Raw genomic sequence first — 14,828 nt, 5'->3', positions numbered from 1 at the left:
TAAATGCTTGGAGAAACCTTTGTATTTTGAAACGGTTGGAACGGATTTTGCTTGAAAACTGAGTGAGCAATCTGACAGAGAAACCAAATTGAAGTATTTCAGCCAAAACTTGTGAGGAGCAGAAGGGAACTCTTAAGTGATCGTTTAATTTTACTTAATGGATATGAAAACATCAACTTGTGAACTTTATAGCTCTGGGCAAAGCTCATAACAACTTGGATTTGATTGCAGAAACAGAGACTTAATGTTATTAGTAGGGATTGTATGAAATTTTTAACCTCAGAAAAGGTCTATATGCTGCATTAAACATGAAAGCACAGCGTATATATACTATATTCTATAGGAACACCTTTACAGATCTGATTAACGTAAGTTATTTATCTGTGCCTAAAAGACATGCTTTTTATCTCCTGCCGCTGATCTTCACTGGTTTTCTTCATATTTCCTTTTTCTTGCTGAATGAAGTCTCTCCAAATTCAGGAATTTCTCAATTTCTTCCCTGTGGTTTTGTGTAACGGTGTTACGAATAGAACTGCCATCCTCATCTCTGAGCACATGGTCGCTTCTTGCTGGAGTTACAGTCACATGAGGAGACTTCTGCTCGTGCTGTAAAGCAGAAAATCCTTCTTTCACCTGACACAATACAAATTTAGCAGTTAATCTAGTGAAATTCAGGTACAAAGGTTCAAACTGTTAGATTTTGCAAGGAAACATGAACAGAAAGGTAAGTTAACTGGAAAAGGTATGTTTAATCTGAAGTGCTTGCTTTGGCTTTAATTTGGAACACTCAATAATGACAAACATACTTTTATAAACCAAACCTTAACATAAGACTTAGTAGAGAAGAGTATGGTTAAAAAAACCCACAACCTTGTACAAGAATGCAGAATAGCAAAATAAATAGTTTAATTAAAGAGTTTAATGTTGCAATTGACAGTTCTATTGCTATGCAAGCATTTGATTAACAAAACCCAAAAGCACGAGGTTTATAGTGTTAACTCCCTCTCCGCTTGGCTGTATAGATCAGAAAGCAAACATCAGTAACTAATGCAAGGTCTGTAACAGGCTGGTTTTTTATGTTGAAGATCTTTTTGTTCTTTGAATAGTTTTAATTACTATTTGATAGATACTTGATATCTATCCAAATCAAGCACATATGGCAACACAGTGGGGAAACCGTTCTTTGCTTGAATAAGGAGTTCTCTGCTCGTAGCCCAACATTGTGTTGCTCAGGTGACACAGAGCCCGTGTTGCGGTGGTTCTCGGGGATTTGTAACGTGACATCTAACACTTTGGTTGCATGCTATGGTATCCTAAGATGAGGCCTTCTCCCTCTGCTCAATTGTTTTTTAATATTTAGGCACCTGTGCCCCAACCAACTATACGCCTGCCTTTATTTTAGCAGGTGAATTTTGTGCTAAAACTTTCCTTCTGCAGTGCACAAGGATTTACTGAAATTTGAAATCTGAACAATAAACTTCATGCAAATTGTTCACTTAGCTTATTGCATTTGTAGCAAACATGACTACTATGCGCCTGAAGTTACTGATACTTCAGGTCAATAGTAACTGTACTCTCCATTGCAATGACGAAGCAACTTCTTCATTTGAGCAATAAAATTTTCAACCTGGTAATTCTAGTGACTTGAACACACACTCTTCCATGCTCTTGCCAAAGGCCTCAGATTTTACTTCATTGCAAGCTGCTGGTCAAAATCTCTGTGGAACAGCACGTGGGGCTGTGCCTGTCCTGAGTGCATCATCCAAGAAGAAAACTTCCATTTAGATCTTCCACATGTGGAAGTGGAATTTTCCAGTGAGACCAAGCCATGCCATGTTACTTGGATTTTACTGAAGACAACAAACATTGAGAGCTCTTTGGAGAAGTAATTGCAGTTAGGTAATACAGACAGGATTTTAATACAGTTCTGTGACAGCGGGTTTAGAATAAAGCTTTAAAAAAAATCCCAGCTGTCAAACTGAAAGACCTCAGCACCTTTACAATAAAATACAAGTAAAATATGTGTCTTACTGCCAGCACTGAGTAATATGGCAACCTATGGGACACATGTAAAAACCATTCATTGCTGAATAGTATGACTGCACAGCTAAGGACTTGTGTTTAAACTGAGGATGCTTATTCATCCTTAGCTTGGTACTCAAGCATGTACAGACTAATGTTTAAAACAGTTCTTCATATTTTTACAAGAATTTTAAGTGCACCTGTTGTATTTCTTTCTAATTTTTATCACTTTTTAGAGTACTGTACTTTGGTTGAATGAGATTACCCAAAGTGTAGAATGCATAAGCCTGCTCTAGTTATAATTGTACATGTTAGTCAAAACAAATAAACTGAGCAGAAAAAAAGACTGCTGAACCTATTTTTAATCTAACAGCTTAACCATACCGGTCATAAAAATGACAAATTTGAGGAGAGAAGGTATTAGAATGACACCAGCACAGAAGGGAGGGAGTGGTCTGCAATGTCCCAGGCTGAGAATTCATAGATTTGGAAAATAATCTAAGGTCAAAGCAGTGAGGCAGCCTGTTCGTGTCCACCTCCGCTTTTACTTAGCTGGCACATAAGGAGCTTTAGTTTGGAGGTGACAAAGTAGATATAACCACAATCAGGTAATGAAATACAGGTTTTTGTTAGCTGTAGATTAGGTATTTTAGTTCACTTAATTCTTGGGTCCACCTCAGTGAGAAAAAGCAAGAGAGGCACAGCAAATAACACCACTGTGTTTGGTGAAAAATCTACCTTGCTGTTATTCCCAATTAGAGTCATGTCAAGAAAGCTGAGTAATTTAAAACATCAGTCTTCCGAATTTCTGAGAATGAATGCTTGTGGCATTGAGAGCTGGTAAATGCACCGAAATCAGCCAACTTTGTCACTTGAAAACACTACACTCTGACCTCAACCCTCATCCCAAGAATAGCCATAACTACCTGAGAAATACCTCTAGAACCTCTTCTGAAAAGGAAGATCAGCTGCAGTTGTAAATTATTGTATTGCTTTTGAATATGTTTAGCATTAGGTCAAATCCTAATGCAGCAGTTACAGCTGTTCAAGCTCCACAGTGCAACATAGATCTAAAAATGCATATGAGCCACTGCTAATGCCATCCTGAGTGAAGTTGTCTTAAAGGGAAACAACAGGTTCTTGTTAATTCTCTGCTTTTACACGTTTGTGTAATGTCATCCTACTAAATAATAAGATAACACTAAAAATGGCATCATGTAACTGCAGCATAAACAGATAAACTAATTCATAGATATGCTGAATTATTAGTCTTTCATGTATTCTTTTAAATAACATGTTCCTGTCAAGTAATAAAGGAAACAATGTTTTTATACTTTTACATGCTAGTTTTTTTTAACTCCTAGTTCTACTGTAGGTGATGATTTTTATTAGGGTACACAATGAACTACCCTCATCCTCCCCTCCTAAACAGACTGGTTAGCATCTGTTTGATTCATATGCTGTGACTTTTTCCTGCTGCTTTCTATCAGCCTTAATTGTGAAAAATGGTGCCTTGCTGCCCTTTTGATATTATTTTGGAGATTGACTCAGTCTTAAAGTATCCAGATGCGTACAGTTGTACAAATATCTGTGGAATTAGCTCACTGAGGTCTGGTCTGCAATATTTTTAATTGACTTACATGTTCTGTGGGAAAAGAAGAATCATAAAAAGTCTTTGCTATAGCATTCCATTCTTCACTCGGGTCTCCCTGGGGATCTTGGTGGATACTAGAGGTATTCAAAGTGTCGGCAGCTCTGTTAAAACTGGTAGAACCTGACTGACAAAAAGGAAATGGTAACAACTGCAATTTAGTCTCTAGGCACTAATTGTAAAGTAACTAAACTTCTGGTTTACCTCTGATCTTAAAAAATCAAATATTTTTGTTTTACATCACTGAATCTCTGTTATAAGCTTGTTCCCTCTTCACTTTTTTTTTTTCCCCACATACTTCTGCATTTATTTTGTCTCTAAAAATGAAGCATGTTTCTACTCTGATGAAAAATATTTAATATCATTTAATATCATTAATGACAAATGAAAATTGCAATTTATAGAAAGTGTATTTCCAAACAGTATTACTTTAAGATTCACCTTCTGATAATGGTAATAAAATAGGTAATTATTGCCATCCTGACATCATCCTCCAGAGTAACTTGTCATTAAAAAGACATTCTGAATACAAAGGTTTTTAGACAAAGAACATATTAAACAAGGAGTCTTTCTGTAAATGGCTATACCTAATATTTCAGGAAATCAGGCTATAGTTATCTACTAAAGGTAGGAAGGGCAAATGAGTATATCAATCATAGCAGAGTATAAGGCTTCAATCCTGCAGGGGCTTTATGCACTGGTAGGAGACTCTTGAAAGCAATACCAAGTTCCCTGCGAGATCAAAACCCAAGTGTACTTTCACAGCGACTCACAGTACAAACAGTGGCTGTTTTGTCACTACACAGATGCCTGTTGATCACTGCTACAACAGTAAAATCCTTGTTTTGCTATGAAAATACATGTTACCTCATGGTAATGTAACAATTAATAAAGAATTCTGTCATTTTTCTCTTGGAAGAGGAAAACGGTTATGAGATTGTGTTTGTTTTCTAAGAGTTCGCCATGAAGATCTTGCCTGTTCCAAGTTCACTCTATTTACTGATGTGGAGTGGCCGCTCTCTGGGAACCGGAGTTGCATAAACAGTAATTTCATTGGGGTTAGGCAGCAAAAGGAATTCCCTGAGGTAGGCGTACTAAATCTTGGAAGCTGCAGTGCTGAGTACCACAAGGACAGGAAGGTGTCCTGCACCGCCAGAGGTGCAGGATCCCGAGAGGCAGGGACCTTTCTCAGTGAGGCAGCGTGATGAAAGAGAGGCACATCTGGGACCCAGACCAAGATCCCCACTGTGAAGTTTTGCTGGAATCCAAGAGGTTTGGTGGCTGCACGGTCTCCAGGCAACTCATTTGAGGAACTAGAGTTATATTAAAATCCCTACCACCTCCTTTGGATGAACCTCTTAGTCACTTGTTGGAATTACAGTACTTTGCATACAGAAAGGTTTCTGACAAGAGGAGGAACACATGGAAGAACTACAGATAGTGCTGTCCTTACAGAGAAGGTACATGCAGAACATCACATAACTATGCATTCATTTTCTTGAAACAGCAATTAAGAAATAATGTACCGTCTCAGATCAGGATTCTGCTACCTTTGTACCTCCACTATTGTTTTAGGGACAAAGACTTTTCTGACACTGAACTTTGAAAAATTGTGCATCTGTATACGAATATACATAGGGAAGAGACCAAGTAAAGAAACAAAATTACCTACAAACCTAAGGACATAACACCAGAACAACATAAAGAAACCAAACTGCTGGATTTCTGTCTCACTGCCATTGGCTGAAAAACCAGAGGCTGGGAGTCCAGTCTGCTCTTTAGATATCCAAGGGGCAAAGCTCACGACACCACATCAGCAAAACCTCAAATAGACACAAACACCCTGTTACTGTGGATCTAGCTCTTTTCAAAAACATCTGGGCACCCAAAGCTCCATTTTTCTACAAAAGCAGGGGCTTTCATTTCTTCTAGAGCCTGAGAGATCATCTGCTTTTTCAAGCTTAACAACATGCATTCAGAATAGAATGTGCATGTGAGCTTTATTTTGAGAAAGGAAGGTACCACTTTGCCCAGTTACTGAAGTAGAGGGGCATCTATAAACGTGCTGGAGTCACTTCACTTTGGAAATAGAGATGATACTTTTATTATTTGGGTAAAAGAATTGGTTTAGAAATGGCATTTTTAGTAAAAAAATACAGAGGTAATCCAGCACCTGATTTTATTGCAAAACAAGTCTAAAATACTGTTTTTCCACATTTCAGCGATGATTTAGAAACACATGGAATAAACGTCATATTTACTGTTTTGCATATGCAAAATATTGCTCAGCAAATAATCACCAAGGGGCAGCAGTAGGACATGAAAAAGCTGCTTGAGCACATTTAACAGCAAGGTGTATTTTCCAGAACTTCACAGAATAGTAACTTCTGCCTTCACATACTCAACACATTCAGATGGTTTTAAGTGTCCATCTGAATGAATATATACAATACAAAAAGTAAACTTCTAAACCCTATCTAAAGCAGCATCTACTGGTTCAAAAATTACCATAATTTTTATGCCAAACAAGGACACGGAATAATTTCCAAAAGCTGCTCACTGCTTTTCAGATATATGCAGAGCCCTGATAAAGTACACGCTACATTAGGACTAGAAATCCCTATAAAAATTCAGTGTCCCATCACACTGCTTTTCTTTCATAAAGGGAAATAAGAGAAAAAGTTTATTTAATCAGATAATTGAGTAAACAAAACTGTTTAGTTGCATTTATATTATAAGTTAATGGAGAAATCTCATCTTTCAAGTTGTTTGGGATTTTTTTTTTCCCACCTAACTAAAATGTCAGAAGGTTTACATTTTTCTAGTGCTACACTAAACTCAGATGCATAAATTTCACGTTGATAATTTTTCTAAGTATATTCAGCACATGCTTGAAAACATAAAAGCTTATTTTTCTTACCTAGTCCTGTTTCTCTTCTGTCAACATTTTCACTGAGATTTTGACACTGGGTTTTTGCGATAACCTTTGTGTTTTCCACCGAGCGTGGCAGTTTCTCTTTCAAAGAGGAAAGTTCCTTGGAAGCTGAAGTCCACGTAGCTTGACCTCTCATTTGATTTACTCTTGAACAAGAACTGAGGTCTAAAAAATTTAAGTATACTGGAGTTTTCTCAGCTTTTTTATCTGAGGTTGAAAGATCAAAGGATGACCTTCCACTTATGTTTACTAAATTTCCAGATGTTCTCATGGGTAAAGAGCATGATTCTTTCAGGTGACCCTCAGCAAACTTCCTTCCTGGAACTGCACTATTCAGAGTGTCTTTTTTCTCTTTTAAAAATGTGTTATTTGTTGAATTATTAATCTCCAGGGAATGCCCACTTTTGATGGAGTGTATCTGAATATCATCATTAGCTTTTTTACATGGAATTACTTCATCTGGACTAATTCTATCTTTTGGGGGCTTTTTATGAGTGATTATTTCAAGACCATCAGCCTTTACCAGAGATACAGATTCACCGTTCGAAGTACATGTATTTGTAGCATTCCCTGTTTGTTCACTGCTGTCTTGTTCAGGTTGCTTGCTGCGCATGTCATCCACATTTATTCTCCTCTCTATTTTGGGGGGGCATAAATTGAAAGTACCTAAGAGAGACCTACGAGCACTGTGTTCCTTTGTGGCATCATCGCCACTTGTGTTATCACAATAAACAGTTGGTAGATTTTGAGCACCAGTCGCTGGAACACCAGCACTCCTCAGAGCACCGTTTCTGTTTGTGTTTCTGGCATTGACATCATCATTTCTGTCTTCAGCATCTACATGTGCCTGTTGAAAAGGAAGTTTATGTAAACCACTCAGATTTAACAAGTTTTTTTCTGTTTTATGTAATCCATTGCCCACAAAATCGTCACTGTCCAGCAAGCTACATTTTTGATGTTCTGTTTGAGGATTTTCTTTAATATAAGAGAGGATGCCAAAACTTATTTCCTTAGCTTGATGATTATCTGTACTTCTCTCACGCACAGCATTGTTCTCAGGGCAAAGAACCGCTTCAGACTCGGGTTTGGGTGCTTCAGGTGTAAGGACACTTTTGTTGTGTTGCACGGTGTTTGATTTTTTATCTGCCTTAGTACAAATTGATTCACCTGTAGTATTGCACAATTCTTGCTTGCTAGAGTCAGTCTCCTGATTTCCATTTCTCTTGTTCTCTGCATGTGCAGTGTCAGTATTGTCTAAAAAGACCTTTCTTTGTGTGTAGCATGTTGCCAATGGCTCAGTGCTGTCCTGTAGCTTTTGTTCTAAATTTGTGTTGTTTTCATCCAGTAACATTCTACATGCTGCTCCTACATTTTCTTTTTCTTTGCACTCAGTGACATGTACTTCTGAGGTCTGTCCTTGGGTAATTAAACCAGTATTCCTGGGAGAAGCCTCCCTTTGCTTTTCTTCGTAAGGGCTAGCAACATTAATTTCACCCTTAAAGCTGTTTTCAAGAACTTGTAAATCTGTTAGAGGCAATGTATTCTCTAGTTAGTGAAAGATAACGCAGAGGTTAAGTAATGCTTTATTTCTACAGTGTTAAATTTCCAAAGAGATGGACTCAAGATTAGTATCGATACTGATTTTTCTTACCTTACATTTATCAAAAAGTTACTGAAGGTAAGTACCGCATTATGGTAACTTGCAAAATATTTATAAACTGTTCAAACAGAAAGTATGTTAACATTCTGTAGATTTTAGATATGGCTTATAGTTGAAATATTTCCCAACTGATATCTGTCAGCCTTATTATTGAAAGGAGTTTTCATTATGAAATTATAACACATACTTAATCAACTATTGTGTGGACTACATAGAGTTTAAGCCACTGGTTACTACTACAACAATATTTGTCTTTGTTTTTGAACATGGCATTTTTAGCTAAATGGAAACCAAACCAAACAAACAAAACTGTTTAAGAGACTGTGTTCATACCAAAGGGAATACGCTCTGACTGGATGGTAGTTGGCCAGTGAGGAATAACAAGCATTTCAATATCAGAAAAGTGTTTTCTGCAAGATGCACTCAAAGGCTGTGAGCATCGATCCTTGAAAGCAGCCACTTTGCAGTTAAAAAGCTTTTAAATTTCCACTCATCTTTGGTACATTTTAGAGACCGAGCATTAGAGGTTAAGTACATTTCCTTTAGGTGGCTTCAAAAAATTACTTACTGGAGTTACAAAGTGCTTTATATAGAAAAGTATTATGATTATCCACATGAACGGACTTTCATTGTCCCATGCAGTGCAATCACTTTCTGCATTTTTTCATTATTTTATGGGAAGGAGAAAGTCCTTGGTTTTGCTTTCAAACACTTCTATACACATTATAGTTCTTCCTAACCCTATTCACTTCATGAACTGGCATGCAGAAGGAGCGTTGCGACAGCTTGAGAGGTGACAGCACATGGATCTTATTTAATGTCCCAGGGCAGCCCCTGGAAATACAGTGCTGTCATTCAGAGCTTTCTGGCTTTAGCATAGATTAGCACCATTGACACTAAGAATTTTACTGTTGTTAGTACAAAACCATTTAATTCAGAATTCAAGCATTCTCTGTATCTATAACCATTTATCCTTTCTTCAACAGCACTCCTTATGTCTATTATCTATGTAATGCTATTACTTTGTTCTATCTGTAATTCCTCAGTGCTTAAAGAGTAGTCCATTGTGGCTTTTACTTCAGTTTCTCCTTCATGTCCAAAATTACCGTCTTTTCTTATTATAGATTGCACACAGTCATTTTCTTTCTGGATAGCCTGTATTTCACTGTCTTTCGAGTGTTCTTGACCACTCTAGCATAGGAAGGAACAAAAGATTATACATTTTAATAATTTACTACGGTCACTGATTAAATTTAAAGTTCAAGACGTAGACTGAAAATTAGTTTTATAATTCTGATGGAAAACAAAGGCCATTCACCTGAAGTATACAAAGTTAATGTAAATAGATTTTAAAAGCAGACTAATACCCTAGAAGAGTAGGAAATAAATTAGATCCTGCTATATTACAGTCCACAGAGAAAAGTTATACAGATTGGCAGAATTTCTCAGAGGAGGAGGATGTGTTGTACATGTGCTGACTGGATCGCTCCCTCTGTCTGCTGCCTAAATCAGTGACCTGCTCAGTAATTACATGCAGAAAGAACCTGCAGTACTGCTTTTTACACTCAAACATATGTGCATACACACACATATTAACACTATTTCTTTGTAACAAACCACCTAGGATTTTTAACTTAATTTCATATGCAAATAAGGCTTATGAATTTGCAACTCCTGTCAGTCAGTTCCTCATTCCCTCCCAGATGGCTATTTTAACCTGAATTTGAGTCAAATTCAACAGCAGTAGAAGCCTGAAAGATGTGTCTACTTAAAGGCACTGGTCTACTATTGCAGCTGGATTTGTCTTGATCTTTTAATAAATTCAAATAAATTGCATTCGATAAAGTTCTGTGAAAACTGGGGAGCTGAATAGTGAAGAAACACCCTAATAAAACCCCACCCAAAAAAAGAAGCTGTATCGTTTCTCATCATCAACTGTTTGGCAGCTGAAGGCAGGGGCATGTGCTTGCTCTTGCCCTAAGGACAAGATATGAAAGTTGGTGGCCGTGGGAGGGAGCGGAGTATCGCAGTCCATAAAAGATGTGAGAGAAAGCAGAAGGCACTTGGGTGACTGGAGGTGTTGCAAAAGGAAAACTGGGATGTGGGAGGGAGTTACAAGCACCGTGCTTGGGCATCGGATGCGTGGGGAGGACAGAGTATATTGCAAAATGGAGGGAGGCACGTAGACAGCACTGGTAAAAAATGGGATTATTGCTATGGTGGCACAGTAGCTGATGTAGAATACAAATCTGCAGGAAATAATTTTCTACAGGTCACAGAAACATCCTGATGTTCCCAGCTTTGCTGATGTGGGGAGGAAGGAGTCATGCTGAATGGAGGAGGGTCCTAAAAATACTCTTCCTCTGCCAAATCCTCCACCTCCAACTTGAAGTTCTGACTGAAATGTCTTTCTCTTTTCCTCATGTTTCATTATCATCTTTCCCGTCATTCTGATTTGGAAGACATAAATGTTACATCTTTTTTGTTTTCTAAGTTTTTAATTAGTTAATTTTGCTTCTTGGCTGTATACAGCCTTGGCATCACATTTTCAAGCCTTTCTTTTCAAATACAAATACTAGAAATTTCCTTTTTCTTTCATGAAAGGTGTAATTATTTTATACTCTCTTCCTTCTAGGAGCTGTTTGTTTAGGCAGAAACACCAAACACCACGATATAACTGTGCCAGTTACTCTTTGGTACAGGTGTAAACCAGCTACGGTACTGGAACTTACCACATCTGTTGGTACGGGCTGAACTGCTGAATGCATCTGAAACAAACATGATAAAATGTTCTCAGAAAGAGATAAAGGTTACATGATTCAGATAGGTTGAATAAACCAAGTTTCCATTAACTACACATGGCTGTTCAGCCCTTCAAAAATAGGTCCAAGATGCATAAACTAAAATGCCTACACCTGTAAAAGTATCAAACCTGGATTTTAATTTTTTTGCTGTGATTTAGTAAAATCTAAGTAACATAGCTAAGATGACCTTTCCTTCAACAGAATAGTTCATACTTTGAAATTCAAAACCTTTTCAAAACCAGCCCCCCCGTACATAAACACACAAAAGAATTACAACCCATTGCTAGGTAAAGCCTTATTCTCTAATGGTACACGGCTGTGTTACAAATTATATTAAACCAAATGTGAAGCCTGGTAAAGTTAAACTAAATTGCAATTTGAGTCTGTAATGAGGTCTGACATTGTATATTTCTTTTAAAAAAGGCCTTTTGTTTAATTACTATTCCACAGGTGATCAGTATGAAGAAGTTTACACACACTCTAAATTTCATGCCTCACAAATAATCACAGGGATTTCAGATTGCGCTAGGTGTAAAATTAAATATATGCATATTTCCTTGCAACACCTGGAGCCATAGTCAAGGTCTAAATCACAGTCAACACCTTGCCCTATTATGTTTTACCAGACACTGACTCATTACTGATGCAAGGTGAAATTCCACAAAGTAGAATAATCAATATGATCTGCTGCAGCTTCTGTAATTTCTTGGCAGTGTTCCACTGGAGATTTGACTCAGCCTAACTGCCCAGCTTTGGAAATCTTATGATCATGCAACACAAAGTGGTGTGGCAATTTACCATGAGATAGTGTAAGATATATTTCATAGAAGGCATCTCAGAGCTTTTTGCATTTATAAGCATATGCTTTAAGGTTGTCAACATTCAACTCAGTAAGCACAAGTCCTGTTTATCATGAATGACTGATTGTGTGTGTTGATTCTGCATCCTAAACATAACTCATATTTCATTATCATTCAAAGGAACAATGATTTTTAAAAGTCACACAATTTGCATTATACCTTGTAGCGTTCATACAGCTTTGGCATGATGAGTACTCATTTCAAGTCTAACTTCCATTGCATTATTAAGCACATACCAGCAGATATGTACATGTATATATTCATATATGTATATGTGTGAGCTATAAACACACATACATGCATTGTGAATAAATGGATTTTAACTTCTTCCAGATTCTAAAATATTTTTATGGTTTCCCATTTTACTGACAATGCATAGACTAGTTCTAAAAAAATAATCTGTCTTTACAATCCCAGTGTCTTCCTATTTTTCTAACACTGAAAGCAAAATCATATACATGCAAAGTGAGTTTTCCCTTCTTTGAAGGATAATTCATTATTTGGATGTAAAAACTAATGGAAAAAAATTATATAACTAATACTTAGCTGAACAAGTTTTTCTTATGGCTTATGACTCTCCCCGTTGTTTCAGTCTTACAAAAGACCAGAATACGAATTTCCAGCCCAGTTTCAGTAAGGGATAACACAAAGCTGCAGGGTTCCATGCTCTTCCTTTTGCTCCAAAAGACAATCTTCATGTGTTTCGCCACTTGTTGACTTCTCGTATGTGCTCTGAATGTAGAGCTGATTTGGTTCATCCAGCCATACAAGCTCAATTCTAGATCGACCTGCTCTGCATAAAACAGTTTTTACCTCCTGCATTCATTACTTGTTGAGCTTGCTGTGCCTTTGGTGATTGAAGTGAAATAAAGGTTGGGTTTTTTTTTTTTTTAAGCTGAAACTGAAGAACTTAGATAACCTATATGTTGATAAAATGAATCTTCTGATCTGTCTCATATTACAGAGGTTGAAATTAGTTCCTCTGAGTAGAAGTGAACTTACTGGCACACTTCCAGGGAACTTACATACATATGAGGTCAATGGAGCTGCCACAGCATTTGAGAAACATCCACACAAAATATGTTTGCGAAATAGGATTTAGTGAAGACAGATTATTTAAGATAACTGCTATCTATTGTGTATACATTCATTAATGAGGTAACATCTCAAGTTTCTATGATATAACCACCCTTCTGGGTGAAAGGGGAACATTCTCTGGGTACAGTGAGTTTTAATGGCATCTTGGAACATTGACTACATCAGATAAATTTTAGGTTTAGCAATGTCAAAAACTGTGGTGTCTCATTCTGTAATGTTTTTTACAAGAAATGAAAGGTACCACAGCTATTAGAGACACTTACCTGCAGATTTTCCACTTGCTCAGAATGCTGGTTTCCCTGAGGAGGATGATAATCTTCAAGATGTCTATGAACTCCTCTAAGGGAATTCAGCTCGTTTTTAATAGTGTCTATTTCTCTTCTCAAGTTTTCCTCCTGTAATAATTGAGGGTACACAGAGCACACACAGATCTTTACTGTATGTTTAAATATGTAGAGCGGCATTTTACAGGGGTATCGAGAGCTTAGCAAATTAAAGTAAATCCTTACAAGGAAGTATAGATGCTAAGGAATTTCTTTGTACAAAGTAAGATAATTCTGAGCTCTTTCATTCAAACAAAAAATTTAATCACATTTCCATTAGAGAAGATACCTTTTATTAGTTAGGGGTTTTGACCATTTATTTCAAATAGCAATGCTCAGAAAAAAAAAGTGAGATTTGTATTTGTAGCTTTTTTCCTCTTTTGGCTCAAAGAAACATGCTAGTGAACAGATGTAATGTAGGAGTAGTTACATTTATACAGTCCTAAAATTACGTTTGGCCCTTTGAAGGCAACTGCGAGGCTGATGTGGCCCCCGGTGAAAATGAGCTTGACACTCCTGACCTACATTGTCAAGAATCTACAGCAAATAACTTGCTTGGCACTTCTATAAATAACCTCAAACATCCAATGCTTCTTCAGTGACCACGTAACAACTAAAATTTAGTATTTAGAACAAAAAGGTGGGTCTAACATACAAGTAGTAAAAGAACAGAAGGGCGGTTTTACAGAAATACCTTCACTTAACTTACAAATATTTCCAGAGCAGCGTATAATGTTAACGTTATCTATGATAGTGCTATACTTTAAGAAATTAAGATACCAAATTTCTAGTTAGCCATAGCAGAAATATGAAGGGGGGGAGCGGGGGGGGAATCTTCTAAAGAATGGTTGCAAACATTCCTGAGAAATAAGCGGGGCAAATTCTGCAAAGGAAACTATGGTGTAAGATTCTCCCAGGAATCAGGGAGATCAAACCTCCTCAGGGCAGTGAGCGACAAACCAGTTCAGCTCTGTTGTAGTCTCATGTTGCCGTCATCTCCACAGGGGCTGCACTCAGAGGAGTTGGCCTTAGACAACAGGATTACATGGACAACTTTGCATTATTTCCCCACAGCCTCCCTGAGAATCTATCTACCAAATCCAAAAACCTTTCTGGCCGTAGGTGCCAATTATGTAGAAGTAGAAAAGACAAGAATATTAAACAAATGCTGCTTAGAGTCTGGTTTCCACACACTAAAATATCTTGTCTTATTGAAGAAGTATTGATCTTTCTATACTTACTGCAGACACTTTTTACAGCTATGATATTTTGCTAATTATTTTGGATTAAATAATTACTGAAGTATTCTTTAAAAGTAATGCATTAGTGGAAATAGCAGCAAATATTGAAGACAAATTATTGTTTAGGTGTACACAGAGGTGAACTCACTGAGGAGACATACAGGTTTTTACCTTTTCTTATCCTCTTTTACCCCACAGTCCACACAGAATAATTCCTGATACATCAGGACCTCT

At 37.2% G+C, this 14,828-nt stretch overlaps 1 protein-coding gene across 1 annotated transcript in view; it reads right to left on the bottom strand.

Moving 5' to 3' along the window:
* Positions 1 to 423: 423 nt before the first annotated feature.
* Positions 424 to 14,828, bottom strand: part of CCDC73 (coiled-coil domain containing 73) — an 81,397-nt gene continuing 66,992 nt past the window's right edge. The window contains exons 14-19 of the mRNA XM_065635185.1: positions 13,294 to 13,425; positions 11,001 to 11,036; positions 9,291 to 9,459; positions 6,594 to 8,132; positions 3,663 to 3,796; positions 424 to 633 (exon numbers count right to left, since the gene is read on the bottom strand). Coding sequence (XP_065491257.1) covers positions 424 to 633; positions 3,663 to 3,796; positions 6,594 to 8,132; positions 9,291 to 9,459; positions 11,001 to 11,036; positions 13,294 to 13,425 — 2,220 coding nt within the window. The remainder of the gene's footprint in view (positions 634 to 3,662; positions 3,797 to 6,593; positions 8,133 to 9,290; positions 9,460 to 11,000; positions 11,037 to 13,293; positions 13,426 to 14,828) is intronic.

Source organism: Caloenas nicobarica, chromosome 5 (genome assembly GCF_036013445.1).
Source record: "Caloenas nicobarica isolate bCalNic1 chromosome 5, bCalNic1.hap1, whole genome shotgun sequence".
Lineage (NCBI taxonomy): Eukaryota > Metazoa > Chordata > Aves > Columbiformes > Columbidae > Caloenas > Caloenas nicobarica.
Note: the sequence above shows the minus strand (reverse complement) of the source record. Positions and strands in the feature narration are given on the sequence as shown.